Source organism: Hipposideros armiger, unplaced genomic scaffold (genome assembly GCF_001890085.2).
Source record: "Hipposideros armiger isolate ML-2016 unplaced genomic scaffold, ASM189008v1 scaffold_93, whole genome shotgun sequence".
NCBI lineage: Eukaryota > Metazoa > Chordata > Mammalia > Chiroptera > Hipposideridae > Hipposideros > Hipposideros armiger.
Window position 1 is genome coordinate 2,644,013 of NW_017731443.1, and position 17,627 is coordinate 2,661,639.

Below are 17,627 nucleotides of genomic sequence, written 5' to 3' on the forward strand. Positions count from 1 at the left end.
CCAGCTCCAGGTTGAGCTGTTGTTCAGCATCTTAGCTGTGGAGGGCAGTGTCACTGGCCCTCATATGTGGGATCTGAACTGGGGCCCTCTGGCGTCCTAAGCCAGTTCTTAACCATCGCGTCACTCGGCCGGCCCCACAAGAGCGTTTTAAGCAGACCAAGGAGTTGATCTGAACTGTGTTTGATTGGTCTGGTGTGCATCAAATGTGCGAGAAGGGAATTGGGATGTTTGGGATGAGTTACCTGAAGCTTGAGGTTTCCCTGAGTCATCCAAGGAGAGTGGGCAGTTGTCTAAAGTATCTGGATCTCCAGGGAAGGGTGTAACTTTGTGACAGGGCTGCAGATATTGGGGCACAGAGTGGAGTAAGTGAAGGGGAGGAGCTTGGTATTCTGGAAAGAGTCAGGCCAGGGTTCACCATGTGACTCCAAGCATGTCACTTTACTTCTCTGGGCTTTAGTTTCCTCACGTCTAAAATAGGTGGTCAGCTTTAATAATCCCATAGTTTTAACAGCCTGGACTGTTGCTGGCACAGGGAGGGTCTCTGCACGAATTAGGAAAAGGTGACCCTTTGAGACAGACAAGTAACTAAAAGGTGTCCCTGTGCTATAGGGCCTACCTAAAATTAAGGCCCAGTCTTATGTTCTCCTTGACATCTGGTGAAGCCAGGATGGTCTCGAATGGCCTGACTTCGAATTTTCCTCCCCATTCTGTTCCTGTGGATGAGGTCCCTTAGCCAAACCACACTTCTTATCAATCCCTAAGTTCTTATTATCCCTAAAAAGTGTGTTTCAGTTTCCTGCCAACCTGTGGAATTATTCAAATAAGCCCATCACATCTTCCCATGGTAACCAGAAGGCACCCCATCCCCTTGATCCTACAAAACCTCCTCCCACAGCCCTTGGTGGTACACTGTCCCTACATGACCCTGCATGGTAATCGGTGTTGTCCTGCCCCAGCTGTGAGTACATGTGACTGATAAAGTGTAGCCCATCTCATCTGTACAGTGTCAAGTATTGTGCGTTAGGCTATCTTGGTAACCACAGGGCAGGAAACCCTCCACCACCAGTGGGGTAAATAGGAAGCGATTAAAATAACCCTTTTCTTGGAGTGAGCACAAACCCTGTTTAGGGTAAGTGTTGCCTGGATTTCAGCCCCCACATGCCTCCTTAGCTGGGGCCTTGGGGCAGGGCACGACTTGGACACCCGTATGTGGCCGTTCTGTTAGCAGTTCTATTTGTTGGACTCTGGTCTGTGCTAAGACCCATCAGCCCTGTCACCCACCCTGGAAGGTAGTTTCCATGATCATTCTGATTTTGCAGATGAGGACTCTGCAAGTGGTGGGGAAGGGATTGGAACCCAGGTCTGTCTGGACCCTGCCCTTGTGTGTCCTGTGATCTATTCTGGAAGTTTGGAGGTGAGAAAGCTGTCAGAGCCAAGTTCTGTGAAATGGGGGTTGGGGGGCTGAGTGAAGATAAGAAGATGTGAGACTGGCAGGGAAGGGAGGGGACCCATCTTGTTAATGAAGTGGACCTGAGGGCAGCCTAGTGAGCTCCTGTAGGGCTGAGGTGGGCGGAGAGTCTGACCAGGGTAGGGAGAGCAGCAGATGGCTGCCTGGCCCCTGCCATGCCAAAACCTCAAGGCTTCCACCCTCTGGAGATGAGGCAATTCCCTCCATAGGGATCTTTGGCCAGTGGGGCTTCACACAAGCAGAACTTCTAGAACCGAGTGGTCTCTGTAATGACCGCCTCTCGCCGGTTGCCCGTGGCTGCTCCTGGTCTCCTAGAATAATCGACAGAGAAAGCAGTGATGTGTGGAGAAATGACTCCACGTTTGGAGCTTGGAGAGCAGAATTGGGGGTCAAGTCTTACGGGAATGTGAACTCTATGAGATTAGGGTTTCATTGACCGCTGTGTACCCAAAGCATAGGACAGTGCCTGAAACATAGTAGGTACACGACAAAAATGAATTAAGTGATAGAGTAAATTAAATCCCAGCCAGCAGCCCTGCTTCTCAGCTGTGTGTCCTTAGGCAAATTACATAACTTCTGCGTCTCCATTGCCTTGACAGTGAAATTGGACATGACAGACACCTTGTGGGGTTATTGTTTGGATGAAATAAGATGCTACAATAAAACAACAAGGGCTCACTGAGCACCAGCTGTTATTATTACTATTATCATGACTTTGGTTTCTGCTCAGCTTGAGGGCTCCCCATAAGCAGACACAGCAGCTGTACTTACAGAGCATGTGCAGTGGGCCAGGCACTGTCCTTGGTGCTTTAATATAATCACTCACTTAAACCCAAGACAACTCTTTGAGCTCCGCTGTTTATTTTTTTAACACCCATTTGACAAATGAGGAAGCAGAAACAGAGAGGTGATCCTGGTTATATTATGAAATAAAGTTGAGGAATATGGTCTCATTTCTATTGTCTCAAAGAACGTGAGAGCGGGATTTGTTCCTGGAGGTCCGAAAGAACTCACCTGTGGATGTGTCTGGGCCTGGAATTCTCTGTGGGAAGATTTAACTAGGACGGTTGAGGCTATCTCTCTCATGTCAGTTTAGGTAGGAGGGAGAAGTAACATGCCCAAGTAGGTAGGAATTCAGTCCCAGGCGCTATGGCTGCAGAGCTGGGCTCATAACCATTACATTTTCCTGCCTAAGGTACAGTCACTATCTATCTGTGAGACCTCGAATAAGTTACTTCATCTCTCTGAGGCTTCCGTAAATGCGGATAGCAATAGTCGCCCCCTGGCAGGGTTGTTGTCAAGACTAAATGGTTTCAGAAACACAAACCTTGCCACCCTCCGTGCCGCTGCCCTGAGCATGGTGTCAGGAACACTGAGAACTCAGCACACTCTAGCTGCTACAGCCATCACGATGACAAAGCCCAGCCCAGTTCCTGCCCACTCTGCCCAGGATATCAACATGAGCCTTGGGCTCTCCTGTCCTAGGGCTGCGGGTAGACCTGCCACCACACCTGCAGCCCTGCCCAGCTACATCCTGGCATGAGAAGAAGCCCATTCCCACTCCCAGGAGCCCAGGGGTCACTCACTGCTTCTCCAGGTCCTGGATGGTGTCAGGGAGTGGAAGTCCTCGGGTCTCTGGGAGGAATAGCAGGAGAATGAGGCTGGAAGCGATGGGGGTAACACCGTAGGCGAGGGGGGTCAGCAAGGGCACGGCCTGGCGGGTCATTCTGATCAGAGGGCTCATCACAGCCCCTAGCTGACCTACTGAGTGCAGGAAACCATCTGCCGTCATCCTGTGGGTGGAGGGGATGGCCCAAACCCTTGTCACAGTTGGCACTTGGGAGGAGGGGATTATATTGGGGTGGGGGATATTTGACTGAGTCAGGAGATGCCAGGGGAGGAAAAGATGGGCTAAAGGAGTTGCACTCCTCAAGGTCTCCCCTAATGCCTCCTCCATGGAGCCCACCTAGATCTCCCCATCCAGAGGGGGCCTCTGCTCCCTGGGAGCATCCAGTGTCTTTCCTGGGAGCGCTCTAGGACCCACCCCATTCTCCTTGATCTTAGGTAATGGGGGCTTGTCTCAGGGCTCCTGCTAGGCCACTGAGTTTCCAGCTTGAGCTTTCTATGTAGTAGCAACAAAATCAATAAATGCACATAAAAAAACCCAACAACCAATGAAAGGATAGACAAATGAGTGAGGGAGTGCCACGAGTGAGGGAGTGCCACGAGTGAGGGAAAGAGCCCTGGGCTAGGACTCAGGGGAACTGGGATCCAGTCCTGCTCTTCTATTAAAGAAGTCCTTTGATAATGAGTCCTTGAGCCTCAGTTTACCTAACTGCCCAATGTGAGGGTAGTCTAACTTGAGACCACTGGTTTTCCATCTGTGTCCCATGGAGCCCTTAGGCTCTGAGGAGGTAACTGGGAGGGGCAGTGGGAAGCAAGTGGGGGTCCCCACTACCCCAGGGGAGCTGTTGGTTTCCTTACCAGGGTTCCTATGAGATTCCACCTGAACAGAGGGTTCTGTGGCTGAAAGGTTTCCAATCACAGGCCTAGAGGCCCGCTGGGGCCCTCCTGTTCCCCTTCCTTCTGGTAGGACTCGGGGTGGGGCTGTTCTGGGAGTCCCCGGCTGAGGAGGGCCTTTGGGAGAAGGAAGCTGACCATGGGCTCAGTTTCACCCCTGGATGCCCAGCCCTCCTTGCCCTCCCGGGGGTGCCCCTTCTCACCCATCCCCGGGTCTGACAGCCCAGCCTACCGCAGTGAAGTTGGGAAAAGTTCAGGTTTGTAGACAGCAAAGCAGGTAAAGCTTACACCAAAACATCCCTTTCCCAGTACAGCGAAGCCCACACGCAGGGTCTGGAAGTCTGGGCAGAGGAAAGGGCAAGATAGGGCCCGCCCGAGACGGGCCCCAGCCAGCCTGGAGTGGAGCGGCTTGGTTCTCCCACAAGGCTTCCTTGGGCTGAAAGCGGGTCCCCAGCAGTGCCAGGCCTCCCAGGGCCAGGTGGGGATCTGGGGCAGGATGACATCATGGCAGGTGGCTGGGGGGTGGGGTACAAGGCAAGAACCCAGCCAGGTCTGGGGCAGGTGAGCACGGGGGCAGCTACGGGTTACACTGGAAGCCTGCCTCCTATGGCGTGGCTGTGCGGGCTCCCTGGGTCTTGAGGGCACTCCCTTTCCCATGAAGGAGAGAGAGCGTCGTGCTGGGCCTAGGCCTGCAGCAGTATCGCCGGGGTGCCCAGGCACCCGGAGGCCTTCTCACTGCCCCTCAGCCTGCCTGTGGGGACCCATGGCATTCATGGAAAGTCATGGGTGGATGGCAAGATCCCTCACCAGGGAGCCGAGGTCCAGGTCACACTCCAGCTATCCCTGCCTTGCCCCCGGTCTCCCACCTTGAACAGTAAAAGGGACATAGAGAGGCTTTCCAAGCCATCGCAGCCTCGTTTGGAAAGAACAGAGTAAGACACGGGCCCTCGGCCGCCGCCCTGGCTCTCTGCACACAAAAGCCTTTTGCTTCTGAGAGGAAAACACCACTCACATTGGGCTTGGTGCCTTTCCCGCCTCACTCCAGCAGCCTAAGCCTGTCTCAACCTTCCTGGCCCTTTTCCCACTGCAGGCTCCAGCCTCTGGCCCTCAAGCCCTGGTCCAGGTCCTGGCCCTGTCACTTGCTAGCTGAGAGATCTTGGGCACATGACTTCGTCACTCTGAACCTCAATTTCCTCAGGAAAATGGGGAGGGGCTATTTGGGAGATTGGGTTCCTGAGATGATGTGGCAAGGCTGTGACAGGAATAGACCTGGGACAATGGTCCCCCCCCCCTGTCCCTCGGGCTAGGGGAGAGGGAGGAGACCAGAGTGGTGAGTGAAGTGGGGTGGGCAGGTGAAGCAAGGACTCCAAGCTGCCAGCAGCTCGGCCACCCTCTCCCGCTACCCTGGCCTCACCTTGTGGGACCAGTATGTTGGCTAGAAAGGAGAGGCCAGTCAAGGTCTGGAAACTGGCCAGGACCACACGGCGGCCAAAGAACCGCAGCAAGAAGGTGTTGGCGGCCCGGCCCAGGAAATCCACTGCTCCGAAGAGGACCTGGAGGAGGAAGATGTCACTCCCCAGGTTCTGCAGGTCGAGGACCAATCCGTAGTAAGAAAACATGATGGAGAAACTGCAGAGCAAAGCCAGAAGTCGGGTGCCTGCCCCACAGGGAGAGGGCACCCCTGCAGTCTTTCACCAAGGCTGTCCCCAGAGGACACAGCCAATCTTGAGCTTGTCACCGCCAGAGCCAGAGAAGCCTGTCAAATGCAGGTCAGGCCGTCCCAGAAAAGGGCAGGGAGGACGGTGGCCTCATCCATTCCAGGTCTGGGCGGTGGATAGAGGCCACACTCAGGCGGAAGGCTTGGCCCGCCCAAGGGTGGACAGGGGCTCTGTGTGTTAAGCTGAACTGCCCCCTGGGTCTCTGGCTTTGTTTCTGGAACCAAGACCTGGCCCCTGCTCTACTAGCCGTGAACCTGGGCAGGCCTTGGCCCCTCTCTGGGTGCCTGTTCATCTTGAAAAATGGGCTTCATGATAGAATGGCGTCTCTGTTCTGGGCTGGGCTGGGCTGTCCCTCCTTCAGAATGGGAAGTCTTATTCCTCCAGCCCCCGGGGATGCTGCCCGTAAGCTGGGGAGAGCACCCCGTGACAGGTTGACCTGGCCACAGGGGCCACTCAGAAGCTCCACCCCAGCTCTCAGGTCCCCAGGGGTGGGCTGGGGCCTTGCCGTGAGTGCATCACAGGACTTCTCCCCTGCCCCCTCCTGCTCCCTCCCCACCCCAAGAGCCCTCTCCAAGGAACTTCCTGCCCACTGACGTCCATCTCAGTCTGCTTCCTGGGAAACCCTGCCACAGGCTCCTGAGTAGATACTCTTACAGTAGCTGAATTTCCACAGTTTGGAGATTGAATTTGAATCCACAAGTGGCCACAACATGAACTTCTTTTTGACCACTTTTCAAATCCGAGCCCATTCCTGCTTCTCACCCCAGCCCTCCCTGCAGTGTCACCTGATGGCTGTGCCCAATAGCATCGGTCATTACCCAGCCAACAACTGCAGGGTCAAGCTGCAATTCTGGCAGAAGCCGCAGCTTCCTGAAGTTTGTAAAAGTGATGTGGGCGCTCCAAGCGGCTGACATGCGAGGGTCTAGAGCCCCAGCTGGTAACAACTGGATTAACAGCCGAAGACAAGAAAACCCATGAGGTTAGCTACTTCACAGCCTGTGATTTGAATAACAAAGGATGCTGAGCAGCCCCTGGGAGAACCGAGGAAGGCTTGAAGGAGGTTAAAAAAATGGCCCTGGACATTCCTGGCAGGAGGCACTCCTTCTAATTTGTCAGAAAGAAACTTAGGCTAAAAAAAAAAAAAGCATTTGATCCATTCTCTGTTTAAGATGTAGCAAATGTTTGCCATTATAACCCATATGTGGTTAAATACAGCATCAAATAAACATTTTCCTAATCTTCAGTTTTATTTCAAGATAAATCCCAATCAAACCTGACCCTCGCTTTTCAGTATGTTCTTTTGGAAGTCACTTAACTGCATTTGTTTTATTAAGGGGTCTTTTCTTGGTACCAGGGGCTTTTGGGTGTCAAACAGGGCCTCCTGGGGTGGGGCAAGGATTACATGCGGAGCCTGTTAGGAGATGTGTGGGTGAGGAGACAGCTTAACCTGGATTCAAATGCCTGCTCGTCATCTTGGGCAAGTGACCTGCCCCTCTGGGCTTCACGTTCCCCATCTGTAAGTGGGGATGTAAATGAACTTATCGCACGGGGTTGCTCAGAGGGGTAAGGAGGTGGCCCCACGCACTCAGCCCTCTGGGAGTGTGGCTGTTGGGGTGAGTCCAGTGCTGCCACACAGTGGTCCTCTCCAGCCACAGTGGGCCTTTAGCTCTAGGGCCCGGGGCTCTGCCTCTGCCCTGCGCTGCAGCCTGACCCTGGCCTTGCCCTACCCTCCAGCCAGCCTCCAGGCCACATCTGCACAGACTCCCTCTCCCCGGCCTGCCAGGACTCCTGCCTCCTGGAGTTGCTGCCTGTCCAAGCCAGAAATGCACCCCAGGAGGCCTGCAGGGGCTTCCCCTCTACACACACACCACTCCCCTTCCCTCTGCAGCTCTGTGTCCAGGAGGGGTGATCGGGATGGCATACCTTGTTACGCACAGACAGCAGCTTCTCCAGCGGAGGGTAGGCACGCGAAACAGTTCCAGCACCGACTTGTGGGCCCTTGCAGAGGCCACCTCTTCCTCCATGCTGGACATCAGCACCTCCGGGAAGAACACAGCGAGAGTTGGAGCAATGGTCTTTCCCCGCCCCCATGCTAGAGAATGGTGTCCAGAATGATAGGGGAGCCTGGCCTTGGACTCTAGAGACTGGAGAGCCTTAGGTGGGAGAGTGGGATGGGGACAGAAAGGGTTCTCTCTGCCCCTTGGCTGAGCTTCTGCAGACCTGGCCCTCCTACTTGGAACCAAGGAGCGGGTCTTGTGTTCCAGCACCAGCCCACTGGAGCTGCAAGCTACAGGACCCTCTTGGCAGTTACTACACAAAGCCCCACGAACCCTCCTCATGCCTTCAGGCTGGCATCAGGGCATGCCCGCTCCAGCCACACCATGCCCCAAGTGCCCATTCGGCCTCCTCTGGTACCTCTGGGGCCTGCCTGCCCTATGCTTAGTTTAGTCCTGCTCAGCTGTAGCTTGCCTCCTCCTGGAAGCCTTCCCTGATCCTCCTGCCCAGGGAGCTCTGCATCCTCTAGGCTCTGGCGGCACATCTACTTCCTTGAAATAGCTACCTTCAAATAAGAACATCCTATTTCCCTAAATCCATTGAGAAGCCCCGTGAGTTGAGTGAGTGTGCAATATATGTGGATTAAGGAGAATAACAGAGGTGGTGATGTGGGTGTGCTGTTGATGACGGTTGCATTGTTGTTATTGGTGTGGTGATCGTAATGATGGTGGTGAAGGCGATGGTGTTGACATTAGTGATATTATTGGTGGTAGTGATGGTAGTGGTGTTTGTGTAGAAATCATGACAGTGGTGGTGACGGTGGGTACAGTGCAAATGGTAATGGTGGCGATGATGGTGATGGTGATGATGATAATGATGGTGGTGATAGTGGTAATGATACGGTAATGATGGTGATGATATGATGGTGATGACGGTGGCTGTATTTGGTAGAGATGGCGATGGTATTGGTGGTGTTGATGGAGATGGTGGTGGAGTGGGTAGTGGTGAAGTTGGTGATAATACTGATAATGCATCAGTGGCTGCCCTTCCCCAGTCATGTCTCACACGCTGGGTCACCAGCAGCTGCGTCTCACCTCCATGGTCAGCGTCTTTTTGACTTCCTTGTGGCCATTTATCCTGGCCACCTTTCTGAGTTCCCGAAGTGCTCGGTCTGCTTTTCCTGTAATAATTAACCATCGTGCAGACTCTGGCAGCCACCTGTTAAAGAAGCAAGTGCTTGGCTGGGTCTTCGCTTTTTTGTGCATTCTGCGCACTCGCCCCTCCCCCGCAACTCCCCCCACCAGTCAGGTGGGGAGGGGGTGGTGGGCAGCAGACCCTCCAGCTGCAGTGGGAGTGAGGAGAAGGCAGCCACTTCCCCCTCTGTACTGCTAATGCCAGGCTGGGAGACATAATCTATGTTGGTTTGGGATGAGTCCCTACGCCTGGCCACCCTCTTCCTCCCTGTGCCACCCCACCTGGCTTCCCGGCTGCCAGGGTCCTGCCCACCTGAACACGTACAGCCAACACACAAGCTTTCTGGGCATGGGGGTGATTCTGGGGCTATTTCTATGGCAAAAAGCTCACATCATGTTGAATAAAAGACACACACACACACACACACACACACACACACACACACACACACAACATCCCCAGCCAGAACCAAATGGTTTTATGAATTCTTCTGCTTCTTCCTGGCCTCCAAGCAGATAGGCATGATGAAAGAGACAGAACTTTCCCAGTTCGCATGATCTCAGCCCTGTTTGCAGAGAAGCTAAGAAAAACTTCTAGAGGCAATTAGACGGGCAGTGGTTAAAAGGGTCAGCCTGTCGGGGTTCAAATCCTGCCTCTGGCACTCACCAGCTGTGTGGCCTTGGGCAAGTCAACTGAACCTCTCGAGGCCTCAGTCCCTCATCTGAAAATGGTGGTAATAATATCATCTTTCTCATTAGAAGACGAGTTAATACACATCTAGTGTTACCAACAGCATCCTGGACACACCCAATCAGCATGACCAGGGTGGCCTAATTAGTGTAATTATGGGCTACCTTCCTCCTTGCTTACCGACCCTGTTTATACAATAAAACCCACGTGGTCAATAGCTTTTGGTCTGCTTTGTTTGCTGATGTGTCCCCAGTGCCTAAAACCATGTCTGGCATGGGGCACAAGTGCAGTAAATGTTTGATAAGGAATGAGTGAGCCTTCTGATTTTTTATAGCCCACAGTAGACTTACCTGGACCTAGGTGAGCTCAACTCTGACTCATGGCACAAGAGAACTTGTGGGGACATGACTTTGGTTCCCAATATCTCTTCCTCCAGTCCCTACCCAAGCAGGTATTTCCGGACCTCAGGGATTTTTGCAGCACCAAAAATAATAGTGATGACAATGTCTTTCCAAATCCGAAGCTGGTCCTCACTGACTCGGATGCCCACAGGCCCGACGAGTGATGTGAGAGTAATGCCGATGAGTGTGAGGGAGCTGGTGCCCATGTGAGGGAAGGACGGTGTCCTTGGCTGCAAGCCCAGAGGCCAGTGGGCTGGATGGGAACCTCAGACCTCTGGCCGAGATGCCCACCCTGGAACTCTGAATCCCAGGAATGTCTCTCTCCAGCAAGGATTCTGTTCATATCACTCCTGTCCATGGCTTTCAGCATCGTGGGACCCATGGCCAGCCAGGGTAGTGGGAGTGAGGGGTACCCTCCCACCCTGAGTCCCTTTTCTGTTCAGTCACATTCTCCCCAAGGGAAAAGGCCCAACACTGTACTGACCAGGATATCAGGAAGATGGCAAACAAAGGTATTGACACGGCCAGCTGGAGGACTCGCCAGTCCCGCAGGGTGAAGGCCAGACCACCCAGGGCCATCTGGCCCAAGCTGTAGGTGCATCCCAGTATCATCATGGTGAAATCCCTCCTGCGGATTGTGGTCCACTCCACCACTGAAAGGCAATGCAGGTATGGCCTTAGCTTCCCCCCTTCCCGCCGCCCCATGGAAGGAGGTAGGCTGAGAGAGCGAGTGACTCACAGAGTGTCGTAGTGGTCAGGACGATGCCGGCCAATCCAAAAGCGCTCAAAACACGGAGGCCATAATAGATCAGGAAATTGGGGGCAAAGATGGTGCTGGTGCTGGCCACAGCCACCTGCAGGCAGCGCCAGCACAGCATTGGCTTCCGCCCAAACCTGTTTGGGGAAACAAGCACAGTGGTGACTTGGGCATAGAGGCAACTGCTTGCCACTGGAAGGTGCGATAAAGCAGGGGTGCCTGCTGGAGCCCCGGACTGTGCTCACATCTCAGTGCAGGCAGCACCTCCTTCTAAGAACTCTTAGGGGCACGTGCAGAGTGCATTTGTCATTAAAAATGGCAGACATCCTGCTCTCAGCAGGCAGGTGTAGCCTCCTGGTCAAGAACGGGCTTTGGCATCAGACGCCTGAGTTTGCATCCTGCTCTGCCCTTCCTGGGCAACCTTGAGCACATGACTCAATGTCTCTGATCCGCAGTTTTCCCATCTCTAAAATGGAGGTATTCAGGGTGACATGCCTCATAGGATTGTGAAAATCAAGACACTGAGCGAGGGGACAATGTAGCAAGGAGGCTGAGCACACTTGTGCAAGCCAGCCAGCTCCTCCCCCGGCTGTGCATGGTGACAGGATCACCCAGGAGACAACACATGGGGTTGGGGGGGGGTGCCCTCAGCCCGGTACCTGCATATTCACTATGCCAACCCTTGCACTGGGCCAACTTAGCCCAAACTTCGGTCTGCATTTAGCTAAGTACATGTTGGTCTGAGATGTGGGCAAACCTTGGCCCTGCCTGTCTGAGCAGCACCCAGGCACAAGGATGCTGGGCCCAGACCCCGGGGGAGGTCTGGAGGCCAACGCCTGGCCCTGACCCCGGGCTCACTGGGCCACCCACAGACCTGTCACAATTTGGCTCCCTGTTTGGATAGCCCATGAGGACTGCATGGCAGCCAATCCCTCTGAAAGTACAAACTGGACCACGTCCTTCCCTGCTGCTCCAGCTCCCCACCACGCTCAGGATGACCCAAGGCCCACAAATGACCACAGCATAAGAGCTGTGCCAGGCCCTGGCCCAAGCTCTGTATGCGATTAAATCACTCAAATATCACAACAACCCCATGTGTAGGCGCCAGGGTCCCCACGTATGGGAGGAAACTGAGGCACAGAGCAGCAACAAACCTGCCTTCTAGGGATCTAGGTCATGCGAGGCAGGGGTTGGGACCCCGCTTTGGGACCCCAGAGCCTGCCCTTCCTGGAGCAAGTCAGACAGTCGGGAAGCCATTCATCTGTTCACGATGTGACAACTGAGTGTGTACCACATGCAGATGCTGGGATAAGGCACCAGAGCACCTGCCTCCCTGGAGCTACATCTAGTAGGGACACATAGCAACTGAACAAGTGGGTGCTGTCAGAGGGAGGTGCTGTGATGAGGGATGGCCTAAGGGCCATGGGACCGTTAGGGCTCGAGGCTGGGGCAAGGGCTCCAGCTTGTGTGGCCTGGAAGGCCTCTCTGAGGAAGTGGCCTGGAGCTGAGGCCTGCATTCCAGCACAAAGCAGCTGTTGGGGGCAATTTCCAGGTGAGTTACAGCCACCTGTCACCTCAGGGGCAGGGCACCAGGGTAGCCCTGGCTACACTACTTCTTGGGCACACCACCTTAAGAGGGCCTCTAGGAGTGGGAGGAGGTGGGAAGGGGAGGAGGGGAAGGTGGGAGGAGAGAGAGGAGTATTTCTATTTCATAGCATGTCATGTACTTGGAATTTAAAAAAACAGAGGTCTGTTTTTCTCCCCAGAAGACTGTTAGCTCCCTGAGGGCAGGGGCTGTGCAGCTTCTGACACACAGTAGGTACTCAGTAAAGGCTGGTGCACTAGCTGAAGGACAGAGTGCAACAGTGTTTGGGGCTGTTTCTCACAGTACAGCTTAACCTGGAGTCTGGTTCTTGACCATCACTGCCCCCTGGGGACCTGGGACTCGTGTCCAGACCCCGGACCAAGAAAGGCCCCTCTCTTAGGGAACATGGACACTCATGTGACATTTCTGTACTTCTGTCCTCACAATGCTCATTCTGTCTTGAAGGAGCAGGGAGGGGAGGAGTACTCACCAGTAGGAGAGGAGGCCCCAGGTGAAGGACCCCAGCAGGGTCCCGGCCATGAAGAAGGCCTGGCCCATGGGCTTCAGACTCTGGCTATCACACACCAGGCCCCACTGGAAGAGAAAGAGGGTACAACAACCTGGCTTAGGGCACATGGACTTGCGGGGCCAGGGTGGCAGAGGGAGGCCCAGGCTGGGAGTTCCCAGTCCGGAACACACCCACAATGGGGTCCCCAGATCCCGAGGACCAGGAAACAGACGTGGAAGGGGTGTGCTGGTCGTCGGCCTCCACTCTCCACTCGCAGCCAGCAGCATGGCTTGAATGTGACAGGGTTCTGCATCTGACAGTGTGATGGCCACTCTGAGTGGACGGTGGTGGGCAGCAGTGGGCGGTGATTAAACCACAGGCTGGAATTCTAACTCTGCTGATGACTGGCTGGGTGAACTTGAGTGAGTTCCAGTACCTGGCTGAACCCGTTTTCTCCTCCATAAATAGAGCCGTACAGTTCCTTCTGTCACAGGCCATGAGGATGAACAGAGAGGGCCCAGCACGTGTCACCATGGTTTCTCATTGCCTCCCGCCCAGGACCAGGGGCCGGAACGTTCTCACCCCCACCCCCACCAGGTCAGTCCTTCACCAAAGCCTGACAGTGAAGCTCCCCATTTCTGCCTCTCTCTCCTACGGGGCATTCTCCACCCTGAAAAGTGAACCCTTGAAAATGCAAATCGGATCACATCACTTCCCTGCCCCCACAGTCTCTAATGACTTTGCTTTGCACTTAAAGAAAATCCAGCCCCTCACCCACTCCCCTGCTTTGTGGCCTCTGGTCCGCACGTTTGGGGGTTCAGTGCGCAGACACACTGGGCCTCGCCTCCTGCTCCTTCAACTCCCAGACGTGCTTCCACTCGAACCCTTGTCCCCACGGGGTTCTCTCCCACCTTCATGTGACTAATTCCTTCTCTCATAATCCTTCTCTCATCGCAAGTGTCCCCTCTTCAGAGAGGTCTTCCCCATCTGCCTGTCCCTTCTCCACTCACAGGACCTGCTTTTCTCCTTTGTGCTCACTTATGACACCCCACACAGGCCAGGAGAGTGATGGAGACCCAGGTTCTGACCCCTAATTGCCTATGTTGAATCATGTCCCAGTGCGCTTTAGCTGTGTGTCCTAGGACAAGTTACTTAACTTCTCTGTGCTCCTGTTTTGTCCTTTATTAAATGGGGACAATGATAAGAGCCACCCCCATGAGATTGTAGTGTGATTGTGACTGCTGGGAAGGCATTTGGAACATTGCCTGCCACTTAAAAGGCAAAAGGTGAAGGCTTGCTCTGCTGTCATTACTGGTTTAAATATTGACTGGTTGTGAATCTGCCAGCAGAACATAAGATCCTGGAAGTCTCCCTGTTAATCCTGTAACCCTAGCTCCAGACCAGAATCCAGGCCACCATGTTGGGGGAGTAGCATATCATTTCATAGTGGTGATGGAGGCAGCTTGACACCCCCCAGCCATGGGTAGACTGCTGTCACTGGGAGGCCAGGAAGGAGAATTGTGGGGTTGGCGGGGGAAAGCCTTTACCTCAGCCACGATGGTGGAGGTGAAGGTGCTGCGGTCGTAGACCCAGCCGTCCACACACGGCTCCGTGGCAGCCTCGCTCCAGTTGGTGGCCGTGGTGTTGGGGTCCAGGAGCTGCCACTGTGGATGGCGGAAGCGGCGACACTGGTGGGGCTCCTGGTTGGGACCCAGTGGGATGGACACGGCCAGGAGGGCCTCGGGGCCCAGGGCACCAGGGTCGCTGGCCTGGGCGGTGCTGTTGTCCAGGAGGGGCACCCAGCAGCGGTGGCTGGGCACGGCGGCCGAGAAGTTGTCCACAAGTATTTGGAAGGGTACGAAGATGGAGGAGAGGAGGAGAGTGAAGACCTGTAGGGTCTGGAAGAGGCCCACGCCCCCAGCTCGCTCCAAGAGCTCAGCGAACGCCATGGCCAGGACGGTCAGCGCCTAGGGCAAGTCTCTTTGGGAGTCGGCAACCCGGTGAGTGTCTGGCCTGCTGCAGGGAACCACTAGCAAACGCAGGACCCCGGGCCACCAGACCTGCCCTTGCTCACCTCTCTGGCCAGGTGGGTGTGGGCGGCTGTCCAGCAATCAGACGAGTCAGTCTTGAGATGACCCAGATGCTTCTAAGAAGCTCCTCTTTACCCTGCTTCCAGGACTGACGGGGTGGACGCCCTACCACTCTGGAGAGGGGACATCGGGGGATACAGCTCACTGTACCTAGGCTGTGTGGGGGTGTCTGAAGTGCCCTGGTTCTCCAGCACCAAGAGTGAGAGGTCAAGTAGCTTTAAAAAAATAATAATAAGATGCAATGCTGTGATGTTACTGGAGGAAATATGAAAGGGGCAGTTGCCTCTGTTAAAGTTTAACCTCAGTGTGGGCTCTTAGGTAAGAAAAGCAGGTTCAGTTATGAGAAAGTTCTCAGCAGCTCCCCACTGGCCAGCTCATTGCATCCTTAAATCTTAAACTTTCAGAACCCTCCACATGTGGCCCTTTAAATCAGGAAACTGTTGGCCTAACCTTCATCCATGCTGGATAATTTCAGTTTATCTTGCCAAAGCACAGAGATGAGGACTGGGCAGGGCCCTCCCTGCCAGGCTGGGGGGAGGCAGGGGTGGGGGCTGTGGAGAGGCAGAGCTGGCAGGAAGGCCCAGGACTATACTCAATCCCTCCTTACCTGGCACCTCCTGCCAGGCAGCACTGAGAGACCAGCTCGCAGACACACTATTTTGGGAAGCTTCTATTCTGAGGCCCCAGGTTGCCTTTATTAGATTGTAAGCTCCCCCAGGGTGGAAACCATGGCTACGATTTCCTGGCATTGCTTAGAAGCCCCTCTGTGGGCCCTGGAGCTGAGCAGGCCTGTAGATCAGGGGAATGAGTAAAGTCAGGCCTCCCTGACTCAGTGTCTGATGCCAGCGTAGTTTGGTGGTAGGAGTGAAGCCAGCTCCTGCCCCAGCGCCCCACCTGGACCAGGCCTCTTAGTAACAGCTGCTCCTGGCACCAAGAGCTTGCTGTGTGCTTGGCTCTGTGCTGACCATGCTGCCTGCATGCTCTCATTCACTCCTCATAGCAGCCCAGGAGAGAGGTGGTGCTAATTCCTCCAGGCAAGGAAACAGCCTCAGAGAGGGCAGGCAACTTGCCCAAGGTCACACAGCAGAGTCGGGATTCAAACCAGACTCTAAAGCCTGAGTGCTCTCCGATGCCCCTGGTTAGCTGCTGCATGACCTCTAGCTTGTCATGGAACCAAATCCCAGCTAAAGGCTAAAATTCAGGATTTAGGTCAGAATGAGGGCCAGCCCGAGTCTGAAGTCGTTTTCCAGGATGTGCGAGAGAATAGGCTGAGTCAGTTGGGGGGAGAAGCCTGAGTGCTGGGTGTGTGGGTGAGGTGTGGGTGGGTGTCTGGACCCTGAGCTTCCCAAAACCTCCCCAGAGGGCCGGGGGAACTTAGCCAAGATGGAGCCCAGCCAGGAAGCCGAGGAGTTGGGGTTCCGGGCCTGGATTTCAAAGCCAAGGCTGCTTCTTTATTCTTCCTCTCTGGGCAGGAACTCATTATACATTTTAAAATAGCAAATAGAGAAATGCAGGGAGAGAACAAATCCACACCAAAGCACAGGAGGCCATGCGAGGAGCAATTGGGCGTAGTCCTAGTCCAGAGCAGCCCAAAGGCTGAATTTTACATGGAAAGAATGGAGTGCCATGCCTATGTGCAAACACCATCCTCAGAGGGGCAGGCCTGGACCCGGGACCATTACCTTGAGCAGTGACTTCCCCTCTACGGCTTCTGGTGTCTGGCCTGTAAAAGGACGTGTTGCCATGCTGGTGTTTCCAACCTGAGCCTGGATCAGATATACACTGGCTAAAATGCAGTTTCCTGGGTTCTGCCACATGGCTGGGCTGGGCCCGGGAATACGCATTTTAACACAAGCCCCCAGGTGATTCTGCTGCATTGGAACCCGGCCTCCACTTGCAGAATTGCAGGGCTAGAGGAGGCTGCCAAGTTCAAGGCATCCACGAGAGAATTCTTTTCTCTTTCTCTTTCCTCATTCCGTATGCTTTAAAAAAATGTTCTCCTCTTCCCTGCCCTTTGCCTGTCGTGGACGCCCCTAGGTTTTGCTTAGAGCAGAAGGTCAAACCTCCGGCTTTTGACAGAAGGCTCCCGGAATTTCCAACTGACTGTCGGCTTCCAGGCCAAGGAATTTCTAATTTCTATTTTCTGTTTTCCTGGGGCTGCTGGGGGCAGGGCTCCATGCAGCCGCTCTGCCACCTGGTGGTCACACCTGGAACGGCAGCCCTTCCAGCAGCATGTTCATCCTTGTCTGGGTGCCCATCCCCCAAGAGTTCTCCAGGTGGAGGTGGGGAGAAGGAGCATAGGGGAGGGAGACAGGCAGCCTCAGATTATAGCCACCAAGCCCTCCAGAGTGTCTCATTAAATTAATCTGTGTATTGAACCCCTGGTTCTCATTGAACCAGAATTGCCCCTGGGGCAGACTTTCTTAGCCAAGGGCTCCATCAGTTAAAGCGAAGGCCAAACTCAGCTGCCAAATGACCTTAGGCAGTTCACCTTCCTTTTTTATTAAAGATTTTTTTGGGGGGGAATCGGGGAAGGGGAACAGACAAGTTGCTGTCCTTTTGTTCTTCAGTCTAGTTGTGGAGGACGTTGCTTCACTGGCACATGTTGGTATTATCATTGCCCTCATCCCAGATGAGGCAGTTGCTCGCCGGCCATTGGACGGCTGCTCATGCCAGCTCATGCCAGCTCATGCCAGCTGCC

At 54.4% G+C, this 17,627-nt stretch overlaps 1 protein-coding gene across 7 annotated transcripts; it reads right to left on the reverse strand.

Moving 5' to 3' along the window:
- Positions 1-65: 65 nt before the first annotated feature.
- Positions 66-17,092, reverse strand: LOC109384276 (solute carrier family 22 member 11). 7 transcript variants are annotated; one of them, XM_019645502.1, is made up of 10 exons: positions 14,384-17,078; positions 12,819-12,922; positions 10,726-10,880; positions 10,471-10,639; positions 8,796-8,919; positions 7,630-7,745; positions 5,403-5,617; positions 4,221-4,329; positions 3,055-3,261; positions 66-1,779 (listed from the first exon to the last, which is right to left on the reverse strand). In XM_019645502.1, the coding sequence occupies exons 1-10, from the start codon at positions 14,783-14,785 to the stop codon at positions 1,716-1,718; spliced, it is 1,665 nt and encodes a 554-aa protein (XP_019501047.1). In that variant the 5' UTR covers positions 14,786-17,078; the 3' UTR covers positions 66-1,715. The 7 variants fall into 7 exon arrangements, 5 of the variants coding, with proteins under 5 accessions (XP_019501047.1, XP_019501050.1, XP_019501051.1 ...); XM_019645505.1 differs by having other exon boundaries at positions 3,055-3,103; positions 14,384-17,077; XR_002124376.1 differs by lacking the exon at positions 66-1,779 and adding an exon at positions 3,953-4,105 and having other exon boundaries at positions 3,087-3,103; positions 14,384-17,092.
- Between the last annotated feature and the right edge of the window lie 535 nt (positions 17,093-17,627).

Bases quoted from the DNA above. Each gene is read 5' to 3' on its own strand.
- LOC109384276 (XM_019645502.1), bottom strand. From the start codon at position 14,785: ATGGCGTTCGCTGAGCTCTTGGAGCGAGCTGGGGGCGTGGGCCTCTTC. The intron at 12,923-14,383 runs GTAAAGGCTTTC...TTTCTCTTCCAG, and splicing joins CCTCCACCATCGTGGCTGAG to TGGGGCCTGGTGTGTGATAG. The intron at 7,746-8,795 runs GTGAGACGCAGC...TTCTTCCCGGAG, and splicing joins AAAAGACGCTGACCATGGAG to GTGCTGATGTCCAGCATGGA.